This window comes from Vicugna pacos, chromosome 8 (genome assembly GCF_048564905.1).
Source record: "Vicugna pacos chromosome 8, VicPac4, whole genome shotgun sequence".
In the NCBI taxonomy this organism is placed as follows: domain Eukaryota; kingdom Metazoa; phylum Chordata; class Mammalia; order Artiodactyla; family Camelidae; genus Vicugna; species Vicugna pacos.
The window spans coordinates 71,055,722-71,076,871 of NC_132994.1; the positions used below are offsets into that span (position 1 = coordinate 71,055,722).

The 21,150-nt window shown below is 46.9% G+C and overlaps 1 protein-coding gene across 2 annotated transcripts in view; it reads left to right on the top strand.

Moving 5' to 3' along the window:
• Nucleotides 1-21,150, top strand: part of TMEM181 (transmembrane protein 181) — a 51,807-nt gene that overhangs the window by 20,574 nt on the left and 10,083 nt on the right. For both annotated transcript variants that reach the window (XM_072966105.1, XM_072966106.1), the window contains exons 3-11: nt 359-414; nt 2,185-2,275; nt 3,546-3,661; nt 7,192-7,302; nt 16,422-16,502; nt 18,276-18,375; nt 18,776-18,906; nt 19,155-19,246; nt 20,053-20,110. In XM_072966105.1, coding sequence (XP_072822206.1) covers nt 359-414; nt 2,185-2,275; nt 3,546-3,661; nt 7,192-7,302; nt 16,422-16,502; nt 18,276-18,375; nt 18,776-18,906; nt 19,155-19,246; nt 20,053-20,110 — 836 coding nt within the window. The remainder of the gene's footprint in view (nt 1-358; nt 415-2,184; nt 2,276-3,545; nt 3,662-7,191; nt 7,303-16,421; nt 16,503-18,275; nt 18,376-18,775; nt 18,907-19,154; nt 19,247-20,052; nt 20,111-21,150) is intronic.

Below are 21,150 nucleotides of genomic sequence, written 5' to 3' on the forward strand. Positions count from 1 at the left end.
AATCTTCATACTTTATAAAATGTATAGACAGTGTCTGTGTCATGAATGTATTTTGGATCCATGCACTACAGCGAGAGCTGTCCTGTAGAGCAGAGGAGAGGGTCTGCACGTGCAGAATCCCATGGGAACAGTGCATTGTGTTGGGTCATGTGAGGTGGAACAGAGTGGATACTGTGTGTCTGTGTTTGTATGTTTGTATATTTTACATATTTATGTATATAACCTCTAGAGACAGACGAGGAAAATAAGACCACATCCATCTAATGTATGAGTCTTCCTTGGCATTTGGAAAAAAAATCAATACATTAATTATCAATGTACTTATAACTTGCTTTTTTCTTTCTCTGTTACACTTTAGGGCCCAGAGTGATCCAGACTTCTGCAGCTAATTTTTCACTAAATAATAGCAAAAAGGTAAGTCAGTCTGGGTCTAAGTGGTAGCCGGTGAGTCCTGTAAAGTTCTGGGTCACTGAGAAATGGTCCTGCTTTGAGGGTCATTAAGGTAGACACCCCCTTGCCCTGCAGCTCGCTTCTCAGGCAACGTACATTTCTTACTCCACTGTTAGCCGCTGGCCACTGAGTCCTTGTTTGCTAAAATTACCTTTTCTTCTGTAATGGTTACCTCAGTACTGAGAAAAGGTGGTGGTGTTACCTCTTAAGGAAACACAGTTCCCTTCCAGTGCCTGGTTAACTCATCCTGCTTCCTCACGTGTGCAAGTCTTAGTAGATTTTAAGTTCTGACACCTGACCCTTTCTTCTTATATTGGCCCAAGTTAAGACGTGGTCTCCCTGCCAGGTTTCTAACAGTTCTTTCTAGTGATTGCTTGGTATTTCTTACATGCACTCAGTTTAAATGGAAAATCCTGTTTCTTTCCTTTTTTTTTTTTATATGTGCCTTGATTCTTCACCATCTTTAGAGAAAAATGAAGATCCTTCAGTTGGAGAATTTTGGTATTGTTTAATAAATGCTGACTTGTGAGAGCCCGAACAACTGAACCTTTTCTTTTTCTGTGCATCAAACATAATATCTTTATTGTAGACTGAACACGATTGTCCCACATTCTCACTGTATCATAACATGTGTGGCTTAAATTTAATTTCTTGACCTTAAATGCTCCCTTGTCTTCATTCTCCTGGCCCCCTGCTTGGTTTCCTCCTACAATTCTCAAAAAGGCAAAAAGAAGAACAAGGAAAACTTAACTCTATTTTTTTGCTACTACTAGTTTGAGAGGGCCCTCGCTTAGCCTTTCATCACTTTTTTTTTTTTTTTGCATTTCTTTATTTTCTTTAACTCTCAGACTAAGGATCTATTTGAAGAGGTGCTACCACTGGGTTTCCTGACCATAGTTTGGTCTTTTAAAATTTCTGTCTCTGGCGGTAAGTCCTTGTTTGACACCAAAAATAACACCTGTCCCATGGAACTAACTTGTTTTCAAAAGATCATCCTCACTTCTGAAAGGTGATGGGTCATCCTCCAGTAGGGTTTCAGCACCTCGGTGGCTTTTGGGCAAGTCTTCGGTCACAGGGCATTTCACTGAGGCCTCCCAGAAGCATTGAAACACAAAGCCCACCCATTTATGTTCAAAGACTCTGCATTCAGGTAGTGCTGGTCTTTGGAGCTAGGGATGGGCTCAGACCCCTTCTGTGTCCAGTGTTGTCTTGGACCAGTGTTGTGTTTTTCAGCAGACACCGCAGAAGCATCCCTGGCAACATGGTCTCCTCTAATTTTTCTCTTTAGGGGTGTTAAAGCTGAAAATACCAGATGTCAAACAGCAACATGCCTGGTGTATTGTTACTGAAAAAATGATTCTTGTGCATATGAAAATATTTTTGTCTTCTTCATTATCTTATTATATGTATCATCATATACTGTTTAATTTTTTTCCCCTTTTCTTGGTATTTAAGTAAGTGTATTGTCCCAAGGCTGTAGGTGGTGGAAACTGCCTGCTTAGAGATTTTCATGAGAGACAGAAGTGAATTGCAGAGGAAAGTTAGTCCTTTCTTTTTCTGGAAGGCGGAGTTTCACTTATATCATCTAAAGGAAAACTGCGTGGTTCTGTCTCAGAGCTGACACTCAGACCTTTTTTGTAAATGTAAATTTTGTCTGTGAAGCTGAGGCATTTGGTGGACTCAGTTAAAATGGCCACGTGGATTATGTAACTTCTTTTTTTCTTTCTGTCTCAGCTAAAACCAATTCAAATACTTTCAAATCCACTGTCTACATACAACCAGCAGCTGTGGCTGACATGTGTTGTCGAGTTGGATCAGTCAAAAGGTATGAAGCCTGACATTTTAGAATGAGTTTTCTTTGTACAGAGCACCGCATTTTAAAGGTTGAAAGAGCTTTAAAATCTTTCAGCAAGTGCTCAGAGATAGCTTATAGGGATGGTCATTATTCTTTTTAGTAACAAGTTGGAAGCCACTTCAGTGCCCTCCAGGGTAGGTTATGGTGCTGCGCTCAGGGCATCCCGTCATTGCTCAGGGAGCTCCAGTCGGCCCTCGGGGATACTGGCCATCCTTCAGGGTGCCGGTCAGCTTAGCTTAGTGGCTGCGTGGTGTAGGGGCTGCAGCCGCAGCCTTTTTCAGTGGGATTCTGGGAGAGAGTTAAGTCCCGGTGCCCTAAGGCAGTGGTTCTGTCCCCCAGGGACACTTGGCAGTGTCTGGTGACGTTGTGACATTTTGGCTGTCGCAACTGGGGAGGAGGGGATGCTAGTAATATCCTGTGGGTGGAGATCAAAGATGCTGCAAAACATCCTAAAATGCAGCATTCCCCACAGTCATGAATCGTCTGGCCTCAAAATACCAGTGGTGCTGAGGCTGAGAAACCCTGCCCAGAGCACCCACAGTTGGTAATAACCTATTCTGTCTGTCTCGAGCAGCGCTGGTCCAACACCTTCTCTGAGTAGATGCCCCACGTCATGTTCTGTGTTCTGTGATTCAGACAAGGCACTTTGGTTGAAAGAATTTGGAAAGATAACCCAACGACTGCAGTAAATTAAAGGGAAAAAATTGCACATTACAAAAAAAAACCCCCTTTTCCCAACATTTTAAAGAGCACAAATAAACTGATATGACTATATACTTGTATGTCTATAAAATGGTCTGGAAGGAGGGGCCCGAACATGAAATTACAGTTTTTCAAGGTGGTGGATTATAAATGTTTACTACCATCTTTGTATTTTTTTGTTCTCTGACTTTTATTTTTTAGCAATGAGCATATAATCAGAAAAATAATAAATTATATAATCACAAAAAATAACCTATTTTTATTTTGGTACAAAATTAAATAAAAATTTGTGTGGGAAATTAAAAAATAAAACTTTCTTAGCCATGAAATAGTTGCCCTTTTGTGAAATGAACTTTTATGGAGGGTCAGAAGCGGAACTGCATGGAAGGGCTTGACTTTGCCACCAAGCGTGAGGCTCACAGATGTGTGGAGGCTGCTGGGTCGCGGGGCCCTCCTGGATAACACACGGCCAGGCAGGCACTTTTGCAGATGTGATAGCCTCTCGTGGTCTCTGACACTGGATTTCTTTCTTTTGTAGAAACATCTCTTCAGACGAACTTCCTCATGACTGTTAAGGTCGATGGTGTAGCTCAGGATGGAACCACCATTCATAACAAAGTTCACAATCGGACAAGGACCCTCACGTGTGCAGAGGTGAGCGCCCCCGCACGGTCTGCGATTACTCACCTTGCTGCACTGTTGCCGAGCTGCTTTCTGAGGCAAAACAAATTGAGTCACACCAGCAATGGCATGGGAAGCCCATCTAACTGTACACACCGATAACTTATAAATTCTTATGCATGTGCACACGCACACGCAGTACACACATGCACACTCATGCACGCATGCGCGTACACCTGCACCCTGGTGCCAGTTGGCACTGTCTGCATAACCTTCTGCGTGGGTGTCCACAGATGACTATTGATGGGCTGCCTGTCTCACTTGAAGGTCTGCCTACTGCTGTCCCATGGTCTTTCTTGACTGCTGAGGCCTTGGGTTGTTTGCAGCTGTGGGATGAACGCCCTGATCCGTCTGAGAGGCCCTGGGACCCAGGCCTCTTAGGAAGAGTGCCTGCTTTTTTGAGTCTACTCCAGGGTACGTTGTGTGGCCCTGGGGTAGGAAACCGGATGGCACACAGTGGGAGAGGAGCCCTCACTCCAGATTTTGTTAGCACCGTATTCCGCCAGCACCCGATGTTCAGAGCCAGGTCCCTGCTCTGGCAAAGAGGCTCCGTCGAGACTAAATGGGTCTTGGGTAGTCTGGACAGCACTGGTGCATCCAGAGAGAAGGTGTTGGTTAAGGGACTAGGAACGTGGCTCCCTGCCAGGTACTCTCCATATATGGTCTTGTTCAGTCCCCAGAGCAAGCCCACAACCAGGAACTGTCACCCGAGCCTCATTTTATACAATAAGAGACTAGACAGCTCAAAACACTCATCCAAAGTGACAGATCATGAGCGGCAGGGCTATGATCTGTTACTCTGGAGCTTCTGCCCTTAATACCCACACACACACTGCCTGGTTAATCCCGGTGAGATACTAGGCAGTTTTTCCTGGCGAGAAGGACGGCAGATAGGGAAGGATTCCTGTCCAGAGGCTGGCTCTGGTCCCACTTGATTGACGTCTGCTAGAAGATCCTGAAAGGGGTCAGAACCATAGCCCAAGGGGGTTGGGCTGTAGGAAGAGTGTGCCGGCAGTGCCCCCTCCCAGCACAGTCATCGCAGCGACTCCTTCCCGACCTGAGCTGTGCCTCTGCCCACCTGCCCTCCGGGGCCCGTGGGATGGGCCTCGCAGGTGGCTCTGGGAAGCCCCAGAAGTGACGGGATTCTCATTCTGCCTCCCCCGTTTATCACCCGGGTGAGCGGGGCTGGGCCAGTTTCTCAAGTGTGTTTTCCTTGTCCTTAAAGCGGAGGTTACACCTTCCCAGGGTGTCTGCAGAGAGTGGTGAGGATCAGGTTGGATCAAGCCTGTGAGACTTGCACTGTTCGAGCCAGTGGGAGGGTCCGTGGACCCCCAGTGCACGGGGGTACAGTAGGTGCGCTGTCAGTTCTGCTGAAAAAATGGGAGGGATGACAGGTGTGGGGTCTGAAAGGACCACTATGCACGCTGCATCCTTCTCCATCTCTGGGCCGACTGGGCCTGGAGTGCAGCCTCAGCCGGTATTTCAGCACCTGACATTGCTGGTTCTCAGACCGAGCAGGTGATGAACAGGTGCTTAGTGACTTTATCCTGAGACCAGTGTGACTGATCTGCCTGGTTTGCTCAGGCGGAGGGATTTTCCAAGGTGAAAGACTTTGTTTTAAACCAGGGGAAGTCTCGAGCCAGCTGAGATGAGGCGGTTGCCCCACGTACAACCTGTGCTTGAAAAGGGCCAGGCTGCCCAAGAGGCCGCTTGCCCTTCCTTCTCGGAAGCGCTCGCCTTGACGGTGGCCCTTCATGGCTTCTCCGCTCCCCTGTTGGTGGCCCTACTTCAGTTTACTCTGTGCCACCTTTGGGGACTTCTCTGTTCTGTTTGTCCCTCTCTGCTCCAGTCTCTCCTTGACCATTCAAGGAACATTGACCTGACTTTAAAAGAAGATGGAATTTTTGTTGCAGGGATATTGGCCTCCCTTTCATATTGCCTTTCCTTTTTCTTTTTTTGATGTAAAGAAGAAACTTTGTTTACTGTAGGTAGCAAGGATGTCTGACCTTCAGGTGAGGAAGCTAAGGTGCTCTCGTGAAGTGATTCTCTAAGGTGCATTGTAATCAGTGCCCAAACCACGGCTTGAACTTTGGATCCCCAAACCCTCAGGTGCTTTCACTGTAATTTTTTCAAACTTGAAGATACATATATTCTGAGGTATAACTCTTTTGTTAATTAAAACATCCCCTGAAAATCCAGATTCTTATCTTGTAAGAAGTACTTATCTGAGCAGCACAAATCTATTTTTACTAATGTAAACCTAAACCCTTCCTGGTCACGCTGGGTCCTCGGCTGCCCCTCTGCACATCATCCTGTGACCGGCTGCAGAGGTGAAAGGTGGATTCGGTTTTGCTGAGACCCGGGCCCCACACTCATGTGCCCTGAGGGCTGGTGGCACAGCCGGGGGAGGCTGAGCGGGTGGGAGAGAAACCACAGCTCAGATGCGATAAAGACAGCAGTTGGCTCGTGCTTCAGCCGGGAGAGCAGGGCCAGTGGTCGCCAGAGCCCCCAGCCTCTCCATGCCTTCGCCGAGGGCTTCCCACTCACCTCTCCCACTCTCTTCTGTACCCAGGTCAGTGCCCTCTTCCCGCCGGCCACCCTCCTGTCTTTTGAAGGCTTCTCATGTGACACCCAGATCTGTTTTCCTGCCCTGACCTCAGACATTCCTGGCTCGGGAAGCCTTTGATCATTGGTAGTTTTTAGAGCCACGGCTCCAGCAAGTGCCACGGAGCGGCCGGGTGGTTGTGGGCAGTGGCCGGACTCCCGTGGCCCAGGGTGGGCGCGTTCTGTCAGATCCCGAGGAGGCTCTGAGGGGTGTGCTGGCCTGGCTGCCGAGTACGGTCCACGTCTGCCCTGGGGCTTGGTGCCCCCTCCTCTCTGGATAGAGAAGACCCGAGTCTTTATTCTAAAGGACAGAAGAGAGGCTGGGCCGACCAGTGAACGCACACACCGCGCGCCTACAGAGCCTTGCCAGCTCCTGGCCACACAGCCTGTGCCCTGGATGTGGTCCTGACCTCCTGACAGGCTGCGGGGGCTCCCCATGGGCAATAGGCTAGTGGGGAGACGGAAAATCCATAATCCACTCTGTGTCATTACAGCAAGTGCAGGAGTGGGCCAGCAAGCACAGTGTCGCCAGGGCTGGGGTTTGTTGTGTCTCAGCCGAGGTGCTCCGCCCACCTCGCACGAGTGTGTTTGTGGAAACATCAGGTTTGTGTTGCATTAACTTACCTTTTTATGCAGGTGTTGTACTATTTTGAATCTTCCGAAGTAGAAAGGTTCTAATGACTGTAAGTCATGTATTATTTGTTTCTAAAAATACTCACTTGGTTCTTTCTTTCTAAGAACTGTTTTTGGCTGGCATCTGAATTTTGCTGGGCTTCTGGCTGGTTCCCTGGAGATGATCGGTCCTGATCATCTGTTGTTGGAACATGTTACTTCATGGGTCAGTTGGTGGGAGAGTCTTGCTTGCTTTAAAGACACAGATCCTCCTTGTGTATTTGCAGAAATGTGCAGAAATCATTGTGGTTCACCTTGGCTACTTGAATTACACTCAGTATACAGTGATTGTGGGATTCGAACACCTGAATCCACCCATCAAGGAAATGAACTTCACCGTAAGTATACCGCAGTGTTTCCATGGCTCGTTTGTTTACTTCCATTCTATGCTGGAATGGCTGAAATAAGTCACAGCATCGAAATCACGTTACTTTGGCCAGTGGAACCAGAAAGAGCTTACAGAAACAGCATGGAGTTGGAAAACTGTGGTGTTCTCTGAGATTTAGAAGAGAGAAGAGCAGCCTTCTTCCAGTTAGAAGGTAGCAAGAGGTAGCCCGGCATGTGCTCCTTGAAAGGCAGGACTCCCTTCTCCGGCGCCTTCTGCAATGGTGGGTGGTCTTCAGACCCTGCCAGACCTCTGGTGAGGGGCGTGCCCGTGGTCACACAGCTCTGGTGGTCAGACTTCCCTGTCTCGCGTCCAGCTGAAATCAGCCTCCTTGTTCCTGCCACTTGCTGGGAGTCAGACTGATCAGCCTGGTGACTAGGAACGTGGGTTTTGATCTGACAGAAGAGCTGGTTCAGATCCTGGCACCATGATTAACTGTTTGACATTATTGCGCCTCCATTTCCTTATTGAAAAGCCACTCCCTCATGTAGCCGGGGCTATTAAATGCAGGTGCCAGTGCATTTATTAAACTACACTTTGTTGAGATGTCATTCACACACGAGGGAAGCCTGTTATGCAGTCATGTCCCGCTCCTCCCTCCCCTGGCCCCCCAGGCAGTCACTAATCTGCCCTCTATGTCTGTGGGTTTGCCTGTGATGGGCATTTCGTAGGAAAGGAATCACTTAGTGTGTGAATGACATCTTTCACTAAGCAGTGCTCTCAAAGTTCACCGTGCTTTGCAGATATCAGTACTTCATTCCTCTTTTCGCCAAATAGTATCTCATTGTGTTTGCAGCCTTTGTGTATCCAAGCATCAGTTGATAGGTATTTGGGTTGTTTTCGTTTTTTTGACTCTGATGAATAATGCTGCTGTGAACAGGTTTTTATTTGGACATGTGGGTCCCCTGTCCCACGAGGTCATGATGTCTGGTTCCCTCCTGTGCTCTCTGTGGTTTTCCCGTTTCTGGGAGACCCGGCAGGGTTGGTGCCCAGCACCTGCTCGCTGTAGGTGCTCAGCAAACAGCAGCTGTTGTTAGAGTCACACTGCTTTTTTCCATCCTCTGTCTCTAGACTACCTCACACGAGTTTATCCTTTGTCTGCCTGACACCCGTGCAATGTCGGAAGATGACCATCTCATCCCCATCTTTCCTTCACGATGCCCTGGGGGCCTCCAGGTTTCCTCCCCAACCCCCCCGGCAGCCAGGCCGAGGTGGGCGCCCACCGTGGAGGGAGCAGGCGGCCCCCCAGGCGTCGCTGGAGCCCTGACAGCCAACTCCTCTGGAAGCTGCAGCTCCCTCGGGCCCGCCCGGACTTGTCCTCCATACTGTGCGCTTTGGGCCCCTTCGCTCCCGGCCTCTGTGCCTGGCCGCTCTTGAACTTCCTCATTGCTTTTGGCTTCCTGCCCTAGCCTCTCCGGATCTTTGAGTTTGGATCTGGATTCTGTTCTTTGTTGTACGAATGGTTTCCTCGAACTTTGTCCTCAGAAAATCTGATTGGCGTTCTGCCTGTGTCCTCAGGGTCTTGACGCAGCAGTGGAACCCCGACAGGGCCTCAGACACGTGCCCTGAGCGCAAGCGCACTTTGGTCTCGCCCTGTGCCAACCGCCCTGGCTGTAGACTTTGCTCTTTGCGCATCCTTCTGATGGAGAATGCAGGACCTCTCCTTCCCGTCCTCCCAGTCAGAACACCATCTCCTGAAAGCCCTCTATCAGAGTTCTCAGCAGTTCCCCCTCAGGGTTTGTTTCCTGGGTTTGTTTTTGATTGGGTTCTCTCCTTCCATCTTCTGTATCTGTTTACATTTCTTCTTAAACTTACTCCTAAGTAGTTTGATACGCATTTCAGATCAACTTGGCTCGTGCCATTTTGCTGTTGCTAGCGGAAGGCAGGTGAAGCGGTCTTAGTCTGGGCGCAGTAGGGAGGCTGCCATCAGAACAGCTCGCCTGAGTTATGCCAGCCCCCAGAGCTTCATTTTGGTAGCCCTCTGCAGCATCCAGAAAGCTCAGACTCATGACCCTTGGGATTTGCAAGATTTTTCTTTTTTTTTTTTTTTTGGTATATTCCTGTATTCCCAGTACCCAGCAGAGTGCCTGGCAGCAGTTATGTTTGTAATAAATAGTTATTGGTTGAATTGAAGAATAAACACCATAGCACTTCACAAAATAAGGAATTCAGATGGCCAACAGACCTATGAAATGATGTTTTTCTTTGCTAAGAACCAAAGATGTAGAGAATACAAGACGGAATGTCTTTTTTTTTTTTTTGCCTATCAAACAATCAAAACACCAACAAGAAAAATAGCATATAGGGTTGAGGAAATGTAAGTTCTCTCACACAGGTGAATGGGGATATAAATTGAACTTCTGAGACCAATTCAGCAATATACCAAAGCCTCTGTGGGTAAATTCTTTTCGACCCCGTCATTCAGCTTCTGGGAGTTTATTCTAAAGAAATATTTAGAAAGGTAGATTTATTTTCAAAAATGTTCCTCATAGCAGGAAGTTGGGAGCAATCCGTATTTCAGCAGTAAAGTTCTGTTTAAATAAATAAATTAGGTCTTCTGTGGCTGGTAAAATAATAAACTGGTCACAAAGCGGGAGGGATAGAACAAAACACATACTGATTTTTTAAAAAAGGAAAGAAAAGTATATGAGTTAAAAGTGTTAATTAAAATTTTATATGATAGAAAACTGAAGGCTATCTCTGGGTGGTGGCGTTAATGTTTAATTTCTTTTTTTCTCCTCTTTTTCATAAGGAGCTTTTATTAATTACATTTATTATCAGGAGAGAAAATTATTTGTTTTTCAAAAGCTCCTAAGAAAATTGAGATTTGAAAGGGGGAGTCTAACATACAGTCTAGCCGCTCACTCCAAAAAGTTCGGTTATCCAAGAGCTGCCTCAGAGATTCACAAGGTAACATTACGTCTAGAAAGGAATTTAGATATTAGAGAACCTTCTGTAAAGTGTTTCAATGTTTTTTATAAAATTGGTGCTGAAGACAGTATCCCTTATGCTGCTAACTCTGATCTAAACCCCTAAACAGGATTCCTCTGACCATTTGTTATGACTCCTTTTATTAGCTGTGCAGTCATCACATTTCTCTTTTGGTATTAGCTGCTAGACATTTTCGAAATAAGTTTTATGCTGAATTGTAGTAATTACTAACATCCTGGTATGTAGGTTGCTGGTATAATTATCCTCTTTCTTTATTGTTTTACCTTTTTAAAATCCTTTAAGATTGATTCTGTCAAATCTGGCTTTTTATTATAAGCTACCTTCATTCCTTTTTGGAAGTAAACAAAATATAATGAGTAAAATATATCTTTAGAGTATTTTAGTGATACTATCACACACCCACCAGAATGGCTAAAATAAAAAATGCCAAAAAAAAAAATGCCAAAGTTGGTAAGGATGTGGAGCAGCCAGAGCTCTGTACCCTGCTAGTGAAAGTGTAAGTTGGTGCAATGGAAATGCAAAATATAGACCAAACATTTAAATATTCACATCATAGCAACACAATTCTAAATAGCTCCCAACTGTAAACTACCCATCGACAGTAGAATGAGTACATAAATTGTGGTATCTTCCTGTAATGGAATATTATACAGCAGTGAGAGTGAGTGAGGACAGCTACATGCAACATTGAGGATGACTTTTGTGAATGTAATTGTTGAATAAAATATGCCAAATACAAGGTAGAACATAGTGTGTGATTCCATGTGTAAAAATCACAAAACCAGGCAAAGTGAATGAATCCATGCTGTTACTTCAGGATCAGTATTACTCGGGTGGGTAGTGACTTGGAGGGGGCGTGCGGGGAGGGGCTTCTGGGGGGCTGTGATGGTATTTTTGAGCTCAGGTTTTGACCGTGAGAAGCTTGCTTCCTCTCTCCTTTTTCTCTCAGCCCCGTGTTCTGTGGACTTCCGGTTCATGGACGTCTGTGTACGCGTTTATCTTTCTGAAGGACAGTGGCAGTCCTTCTGTCTCTTCTGTCAGTCTGCTCCTTTTGGCTGTGTCTTGCCCACCTCCCATTGCCAGTCAAGTCAAGACCACCCTCCAGGTCTTGCAGGGACTTACCAGGTACTGCTTGTCTCCTGTGTTTTCAAAGACGTTTGTTCTCTTGGCCAGGCTCCGCACATGTGATGGAGTGGGGACTTCAGACCCCCGCCGACTGCTTGCACTCACTTTTCCATCATTTTCTTCTGAGCGTTGCAAGCACATTCTCTGCACATGTCGCATCAGCCTCCTGTGTTGTCACAGCTGATCTGGGCATTGTCCCCTCTGATAAGTGATTGCTCTCTTCAGGTCAATTCTTGAGTAACATCCTGTAGACACTGTCCATTTTTCATTTCTTCCTTTTTATTCCTAAGCTGTGACTTTTCACTGGGGGATGAGATCAAAACCACAAGCCACGTTCCCAAGTGCTCTGGTCTTCTGTCCGGTGGCTCCTCCACTCTGCTCCACTGGGAGTGAGAGGCCTGGTGGCAGGCAGTGCTTTGAGAAGGACCAGTGGCTTCTTGGCTCAAACCTGATACGTTGTCGTCACAGGACAGATGACAGGGCCGTGTGCTAGGCTCTTCCTCCCCTGACATTTCTGTGTGGCATCTTTCACATCGTGTTTCAAGCCTTGGAAACCAGGCTGTGAGTCTGGCTGGGGACCTCATGCTGGGGTCGCTTCATGCTGTGCAGGTTTCCGTGCACGGCACGGGGCTGAGCAGCCCGCACCCGGTCCTCCCTCCCCTTTGTTCTGCAGCTTTCCCGTTCAGGGGACTTGCTGAGGATGGCACAGAGTACTTGTTCTCTGCCCCCAAGTTAGTCAGCTCCTGGAGTTGCTTCTACTGTTTTTTTCCTCCCCTAAGTTCAATTGTGTCACGTCCACACAGGATCTAATGTTGTGTTTGCTTGCACATGGTCAAAGTAGGTGCTCAGCGAATGTTGAATGGTTGTGTGGAGGAGCTGGACCCCAAACCTGTAGCTTGTAACGAGGGGGAAATGACCCAGGGCATGAAAGGGGCCCTCGTTCCCAAGGTCAATTCACGAATGACAGGTGAGCCCATCTCTGGAGGGACAGAGGCGGCTTTGTGAACACTGCGGGGTCTTGATGCAAAAGCCATGAAGGGATTGATAGCTCTTAAAACTTCAAAGAAAATGTCTAAAACCTAAGGGTTTCCTGGGATTATACTGTTCTCTTTTACTTACTTACTTTTTAGTTTCAGATACACACTTTGGCATCTAAGAGTAAGTGCACAGAGAAGCCCCCGTAGTCTGTGTGTTGGGTCCATATAGCGGCCACTCTGGTTACGCCACTGCCTGACAGTCCCTGGGACTGTTACCCCTGCCCCAGCCCAGGCATCACTGGACCCACGGCGGCTGGAGGGCCGCTGTCTGTAGCAGGGGGGCCCAGGCCCTGGTCTCCAAGCTTCACACCTTCTTCTTCGGCTCACTCAAGGAAAAGACAGACGTTCAAACCCTTGGCACAGGTGAATGCCAGGTGGAGCCGTGAGGCTGGTCTGGCCTCAGCAGGACCCAGAGGTGATTCTGCTCAGCTGCTGCAGACAAAGGCGGCCTCCCAAGTGCTCGTGGGGGACAGGAAAGGTGGTGGAAGGTACCACAGGAGCAAAGTAAGACAGGCCTGACGTAACAGGGTCCTGGGTGCCCGCTGAGCGCCAGGTCCCAGCTCGAGGTCCAGCACTGAGAGCCAAGAGCAAGCTTTGTTTTTCTTTTGGGTCTCAACTGCTCATCTTTCTCCTCCTCCCTCCTATTAACTCACATTTTAGAGCTAAAATATGAATTTTAGGTTAAGCTATTCATTTATTGAATAAAGCATTATTTTCGAGTGCTAATTTTGTAAGTGAGCGAGTTGATTGTTTTGTGCTCCTGAGACAGTATCCCCTCCTCCTGGGGGTCCGTGGTTATTTTCTTTCCTAAGACTTACAGTCCCTTGAGGGTAAAAATACATACTTTCTTCACTGTTACTTTAAACATATTTTGTGAGTCTTTTTCTTGTAGTAACTATTCTTTTTTCTCTTCTTGATTATGCCTTAGAATTTGTTTTTTTAAACTAAGGTATTAGACTTCTTTAAATATTACGTTCACATCATTGCTCATAATCACTACTGTGATCATTTTGTAAATGATACTGTTGTAAAATGTAAACAATATGGCAGTAGTCACAATAGCCGTATGGCTTTGGATTTATAAGAACAGCATTATTGTTTACTGAACTTTCATGTTTGCCAGGCGCTGTGCTACAAACTTCTTACACGCATCATCTTATTTCATTGTTATGAGAATTCTACAAAGTAGCTAATAGTATCCCTACTTTATGGAGGAGAAATCTGAGGTTTGATGAGATTGTCAGTTGCCCAACCAGAAGATGGAAGAGCAGGGATTTGAACCTGAACCTCTGACTTCACGATGTGTGTGCTCTTCATCCCTGTGGTCCCTGCTTTCCCGTGAGCATCAATTGTTAATAGTTGGTTTCTGTTTGATAGGTTGATTTGGGTGTAACTGACATAGAGTGAAGTGCACATATTTAAAATATAAAATTTGATGTATTTTGACATGTGTGAATACCTGGGAAGCCACCACCGTGATCCAGAGTACAGCCTCCCACCCCTAAAAGTTTCCTTGCAGCCCTTCCTCCTGTTAGGTTCTCATCCCCAGGCCAGCACCAATCTGCTTGCACTGCAGATTCATTTGTATAAAGGAATCATACAGCATGTCTGCGTTCTTTCGCTCAGCATAGTTATTTTGAGATTGATTGACGATGTATCAGTAGTGCCTTCCTTGGTGTTGCTGGGTCATGCTCCAGTGCGTGGACGTAGCACAGTTTATCCCCTCACCTGCTCGTGGACATCTGGGTGGTTTCCAGTTTGGGGCTGCTATAAATAAAGCTGCTGTGAACTTCTGAGTACAAGTCTGTGTGGACATGAGCTTTCACTTCTCTTGGGTAAATACCAACGAATACTCTGGCTGGTCACACGGTAGGGAATGTGTAACTGTTTAAGAAGCTGACACACTGGGTCCCAGGGTGGCTGTCTTGTTCCACGTTCCTGTCAGCAGTGCCAGAGCCCCAGTTGCTTCACATCCTTGTCCCTCGGTAGCTCGGCCTTTGTAATTCTGGCCGTTCTAATAGGTGTGTAGCGGTATTGCATTGTTAACAGTACTGTGAAAATAGTGGTCTTCCTGGCTTGCATTTTTTGACAAGAAATCTATCATCCTTATCTTTGTCCTTTAATAATACCCCTCCCCTCCCACCCACTCCCTTACTCCCACTTTTAAGATTTTTCTTTTACTTATGAAAACAGTTTGATTATGGTGTTCCCTGGTGACTTTTCTTCATATTTCTTGTACTTAGGTTCCACTGAGCTTCTTTGGTTTGTGAGTTTATAGTTTTCATCAAATTTGGGGAAATTCTGGCCATTGTTTCTGCAAAGATTTTTTTCTATCCTCCTGCCCTCTCCCTGCCACTAGAAATTCGAGGACTCCACTTGCACACCTGTTAGGCCACCAGAAGTTGTCTCACAGCTTACTGATGCTCTGTTCATTTTTGTTTCATTTTAAATCGTTTCTTCTGCTCGCCTTCATGTTTGTTACCCTCTGTAATGTCTCCCTCGAGGTCTCTGCCTCACCTGTTCAGTCTCTCCGCTGCCCCCTTGGTGTCCTCATCCACGAATTCTGTCGTCTGTGATTTCTGGGTCAGTTTCGATTGATTAGTTTTTTCCTCAATAGGGTTTATGTTTTGTTGCTTTTTTACATGTCTGGCATTTTTGATTCAGTGCCAGACATAATATTGCCTGTTAGAGTTTTGTATTCTGATAAACATGAGCTTTGTTCTGGGATGTTGTTACGTTACTTGGAAGTGGTTTGATCTTTTCAGGCCTGATTTTAAAGTTTACTAGGTGAGACCAAAGCAGCGCTGAGTCTAAGGCTGATTTTTCCCCACCACTGAGGTAAAAGCATTTGGAGTACACTGCACAGCACCCATTTGTGTGTTTCTTCTCACCGCTGTTACTGGCCCTCTGTGAGTGCTGGTGACCCTTTGAGGGTGGTTTGCAAATGTTCCTGCAGTGCTCAGCATTCAGGTGAGGATGGGGAGAGGGCAGCGTTTGGCAGGTGTCCGGAGCTCACTCTGTGCTGCCCTTAGTGCTTGTCCTGTGGGTCGTAGCTGGTGGACTGTGGCCCTGCACTCACAGCGGTGTGTTCACGACTTGGGGAGACCACTGGGTTCTGCTTGGGGTTCCCTAGGGCTTGGGGTGACCAAAGGGTACACCTCTCCCCCATCAGCCAGAGATTATGGCCTGTCATTGTCTCATGTCCTCTGTGTGTGTGTGTGTGTGTGTGTGTACATTTAATGTTTCAGGCAAGTAAAATCTAGTGTCTGTAGCTCTCTCTGCTCTGCACAATTTTTAAATTGCTCAGATGATTTTAATTCAATGCATATTCAGTCCATGGAAATGATGGGGCTTACTGGCCTGGTGCAGAGTGGATGAATCTGGCTCGAGACCGAAGCTGGAAGGGCTGCCCTCCACCTGCGGTCAGCACTTGGGGCACCTCCGCTCTGTTAGGTGTGTGCTTGATGTGAGTCACGCTCCGCACGAGAACTGACAACTGTCACTCCACTGTGCTTTTTTGATGTCAGATTTATGTTTTTATGTTTCACTTAGTCTTTTTTAACAACATCACACCTGTGCACATTTTTGCATCTTTTAAAAGTCTGTTTCTTTTAATGGAAAGTATGACTTTCTAATTAAGGGATTGACAGTGTTGATCTTTGATATGAGATTCAAAAGCCAAATGCTCTTATTATTATTTTAGAATAATTTATCTGCCAGGTTCGTCATTAGTATGCCGCTATTTAAAACTATTTTCAACTTTGGTACGATGTGTGTGTTCCTAAATATAAAACTAAAATGTACTAAGTGTTAAAATTTTAGAATATGTAAGAAAAGTATAGGGAAAGAGAACGTTTTAAATTACATGTCGTCCTGCGCTTAGAGGTAACCGTTACTGATCTGGCGTACTTCCTTTCAGATGCATTTTTCCAAATTGTTCTCCTGCTTTCCATTTTAGTGGAAGACTTATGACCCTGCATTTTCCAAGTTGGAAATTTGGTTCCGATTCGTCTTTGTGGTGCTTACCTTCATTGTCACTGTAAGTACCTTTCACCTGCCAGATTATGTCGGAATCCTAAGAAGGGCAAAGTTAGTTTATGAATTATGATTATTGAAGTGTGAACTACACAGGAGATTTATCTGAACTTGGAGACACTCCACCCAATGAGCCGACTCCATGTTATTAAATATCCTGTATTTCTGCTGGGGTGCTGGGTGCAGGAAGAATGCTGTGGTAGCTTTAGTAAGGACTTCTGTGTAGTACATAGTAATTACAGATCACTGACTTGTAAGTAAATTCTTGTCGATGTGTAATGACAAATGTCATTAACCTATGCGGAAGGAATTCTGCCTTGTTGGAATGACCTTCTTTGAGTGCAGAGTAGAGCACATTCTTGGGTTTTTACCTTGGAAAATGGGACCAGACCTTTCAGTCTTTGGGCTTTTTCAGGAGTGAGGCCACCAATGAGGGGGAGTGGACATGCAGGCTGTTGGCTCATTTGGCATCCGAGGTCTCTGTCCACCAGTGCACCGTGACTCTGGGGGATGGTTACCCATGGAGTACAAGTGGTTTCCACAGAAGCCCAGCCGGAGAAGGTGGGAACTTATAAATTGGAGGAGGCGTACCTGAAGGGTGGTATCCTGCCCTCATCGGCTGCTTGCCCCATGCTGACACAGAGGGTGTGACATTTAGGAGATATGTCCACTCTCTGCAGGGGTGGCCACTCCAGTGGCCACCCAAGGAACTTGTTGCTCCGCCAACTAATTGTATACAGAAGGAGCCAGGCTCACAGGGGACACATGAGGAAAGTGCCTGATGGCAGTGATCTGGGGCCTGAGTGTGGACGGAGGGCAGGACGTGGCCACAGAATGCGCAGAGAGCTGGGCTTGCCCGGGGCTTCCCCTCGTGAACTTACTACAGGAATGTGGAAAACTGCCATTCATATGTGGCCTGTCAGAAATCCTTGCTGTTTCTTGAGGGATTTCTGTGGCCTGGGAGTCTGCTGTCACACTCTGGGGCCCCAAGACCTGGCCCCCAGGGCACCATGTTCTCAAATAAGAGAAGTGGGCCCTAGCATGCATCAGGTCCTGGGTTCAATCCCCAGTGCCTCCATTAAAATAAATAAATAAATGAATGATTGAATGAATGAATAAATGTAATTCCAACCCCCTCCAAAAAAAAAAAAAAACACTCAAGAGAAGTGGGCCTGATCCTGACAGACTAGAGGAAATGGCCCATCAGCCCAGGACGTCCAAACTGCCTAGAAAATTGTTGGCTTATGTTAGATTGCAGAAAAAACAAGAAAGCAAAACAAAACAACTCCTAAAAATCACAAATTGTATGTTTCAAAAAGTGTAAAGAAATTTCTCCTAGAGGCCAGTTCAGCTTGAGGAAGGTGTTTGAAAATAAACACATTGTCTGACCATGGTTGTAAGCCTCGTTCCCTTGACTTCTCCTCGGGGAGCCCTGGTGCCTCCATCTGTGAAAGTTGCCCCTCGAGGAGCACGGAGCCTATGCCCGCAGACGTCCTAACCTGCGGCCCCGTGGGGACCTGGCCAGGAGGAGGTGGGTGGTGGTCGTTAACACCCCTCGTCCCCTCCAGCCCCGGGGAGGACAGCTGTGACCGTCTCCTCCGTGGCTCCTCGGCAGCAGTTCAGCACCGTCCCCCAGCTGTCACTGATGGCGCCGGGATAGTTCAGCCAGGAGTTAACTCAGCAGGTCTTGGCTGGCACCTAGACGGTGGGTTCAGGGAGAGGGAACGTGGCGCGTGAGGGGTGTGGCGGACAGTGACGGGCCTGGTCTGGTTCGCAGTGCCTGTTCGCCCACTCCCTGCGGAAGTTCTCCATGAGGGACTGGGGGATCGAGCAGAAGTGGATGTCCATCCTGCTGCCTCTGCTGCTGCTTTACAACGGTAGGTGCCATTTTCACTTTGGAGCCTTCCCCTTTAACATTTAAAGCTGGAAACATCCTAGAGGTGGCCTGGCCCTGGCATCTCCAGAAGCTCCCGGGGACCCCTGGAGGAATAGGTGGCAGCGCTTCCACGTGGCTTGAGTGATGCGGTACCAGGAGATGGCAGACACGGCCGCTGGGGACGCGGCTGAAGGGAGCAGATGGCGCTCTGTTGGGATCACTGGAGCCACCTGTTCATTGGCTTTTAGGTTTTAAAAAATAAAACAGCCTTCATTCACTCCCTTCCCTTTGGCTCTGACCGGGGAGAAGGCGATCTGAGTTCTGCTCTCACACGGGACGGGCGCCTCGCTGGGTGCTGGCGAGCCTGCCTTCATCAGGGCTGTCTGCCTTTCGCCTTGCAGACCCCTTCTTCCCCCTCTCCTTCCTGGTGAACAGCTGGTTCCCGGGGATGCTGGACGACCTCTTCCAGTCGGTGTTCCTATGTGCGCTGCTGCTCTTCTGGCTGTGTGTGTACCACGGCATCCGGGTCCAGGTGAGCCGACAGCCCTCAGCACTGCTGGGGAAGTCGGGGACTCAGTCCTTCCGTTCCGGACCTTGGTGGTAATCCTTAAGATGAACTTACCTTTGAGGACTGTCTTCAGCCTCATGGTCAGCAGAACGCTTGCCGTGTAGAAGTGATTTCAGTACCTGTGATCCAGTGTGGTCTATTTAGGGGAATGGTTTGCTAGAATTACTAACTTCTCTATTTCTTACTCTTTTTTTTTTTTTTTGCTTTTTTAGGGAGAAAGGAAGTGTTTGACTTTCTATTTGCCTAAATTCTTCATTGTTGGACTATTGTGGTTGGCCTCTGTTACGCTTGGAATATGGCAGACGTGAGTAATTTTACTGTGTGTGGAACTTCAGTCTTAGAAAACGTTTAACAAGGGCAGACAGACCCAAAGTTGACTGTTTTGTGAACTCAATCGGAAAGGAATCTGTCACTTAGTGTTTCAAGATTTGGTAGTGTGACTTGAGCTGAGGATTCATTTTCACTTGAATGGCATGCAGAGATGTACACGATTCTTCTAGTCTAGGGTGGACAAGGAAAAAGACCAGGTCGTTTCAGATTTCTCCTCCCAAGAGGCAGAGACTTCACGTGCAGGAATGACGCTCAGGTCCGCTCCTGGCTCACCACTGTCCCCCAGACGTGGTTTCTCCTTTGGCTGCATCTGTAAACTTCCTCTTCCTTGCACTAGCTTTTCCACGTGCCTCTCCCTGCCCACCTGTCATCTCCACAACCCAGCGTCATTTTGAAACGAGTTTCATGAAGTTTGTATTTACTTTTATTTCTTTCTTTGTGTGCTCATCTATTTCCTAGTGCCCATGTACACCATTGAAAAGTGTTTGGAAGACAACTCTTAAAACTGCAAGAGAAATAATAGTATAGGGGTTTTTGTAATGAAAAATACTGCAGCTTCACAATACTGATGCCTGTGGACAGTTAAGCTTCGTTGTGTGCTTTTTCAATATGAAATTAGGGTGTCTCATAAATTTAGGATCACTTTTTAAAAATCTTTTACTCTTGGTCAGCAAACAGTTTATGTTAATAAGTTTTTTTTTAAAGCCAAGCGAGAGAAAGTGTAAAATAAAAAGTAAACTACTTATTAATCTATGTTTTTTTATAACATCTTATTTTTAGAGTTAATGAATTACATGATCCAATGTACCAGTATCGAGTTGACACAGGAAATTTTCAGGTAAGGATTGTTGGTGAAGCCTGAGGATTTTTTTCAAAATGCTGTTTTAAAAAAATTACTGAATTTAGTAACTTTAATTGTACTGTTGACACAAGCTTGCTAACTGGTTATTTGGGAAGGACTGTAGAAAGTTCATGGGTGGAAAATTTGGAAAAATGTATTTGAATAGTATGAAAAATAAACTTTTAAATACTATGTTGTTGCTCCTGGTCCTTGGTTTATGGATGAAGTGCCAGGGCGCAGACGTTGTGTCAAATTCTAGGAACCTTGCAGAGCAATTAGGAACACGTTTTGTTCATGTAATTCTGTGAAGTAGTGGGAAGGTGTCCTGGGTCCGGGGCCGGCTTCGTGGGCCTGCAAGGCCTGCGGCCACAGGGCCCTGCGCTCGAGGTGAAGCTCTGCTGTCACCGTCCTGAAATTTTTGGTCCTTTTTAAACGAGGCATCCAGCATCTTTATTTTACATGGAGGCCCACGAATGGCAATCAGCCATGAGTGCGGCCTCCTCTCAACCGTCCAGAGTGTGTCCCATCCCTCTGTGCCTCACAGGCAGCCCCCCCGGGGCGCAGCACGCTGCCGAGCCCAGGCGTGGAGGTGCCCAGTGCCAAGGGGCAGGGGGGCCCTGCCAGGAGTCTAGGAGTCATGCTCCCAGCGCAGGGTAGTCCCAGAGGCACAAAGGTGAATCCTGACCTTGGGTGACATCCAGCGTTTTTCTGTATGGCTTTGCAGAGAGTGATCAAATCTGTAGTTCTTTGTGGGAATGGCCTCTGAGAAAGAGGGGAGTTTAGTGAGTGATGGTTTGTTGAAAAGCTGTGTGTCGTAGGAAACGGTGTAGGCGCCTGGTTCTTAACTGGAGTGCGGTAGCCCAGGGCCTGTGGCCTTTCCATTCCATTATCTATCAGCGTGAGGAGTTGGCAGGTCACTGAATGTTTGCCTTATGAACACGCTATCATGACCTTCGCCCTCAGAATATGTGCCCTTGTCAGGGAGAAAAGACATAGAAAATAGAGACCAATGTTGCAGGGGGCAGGGTCCTGCCAGG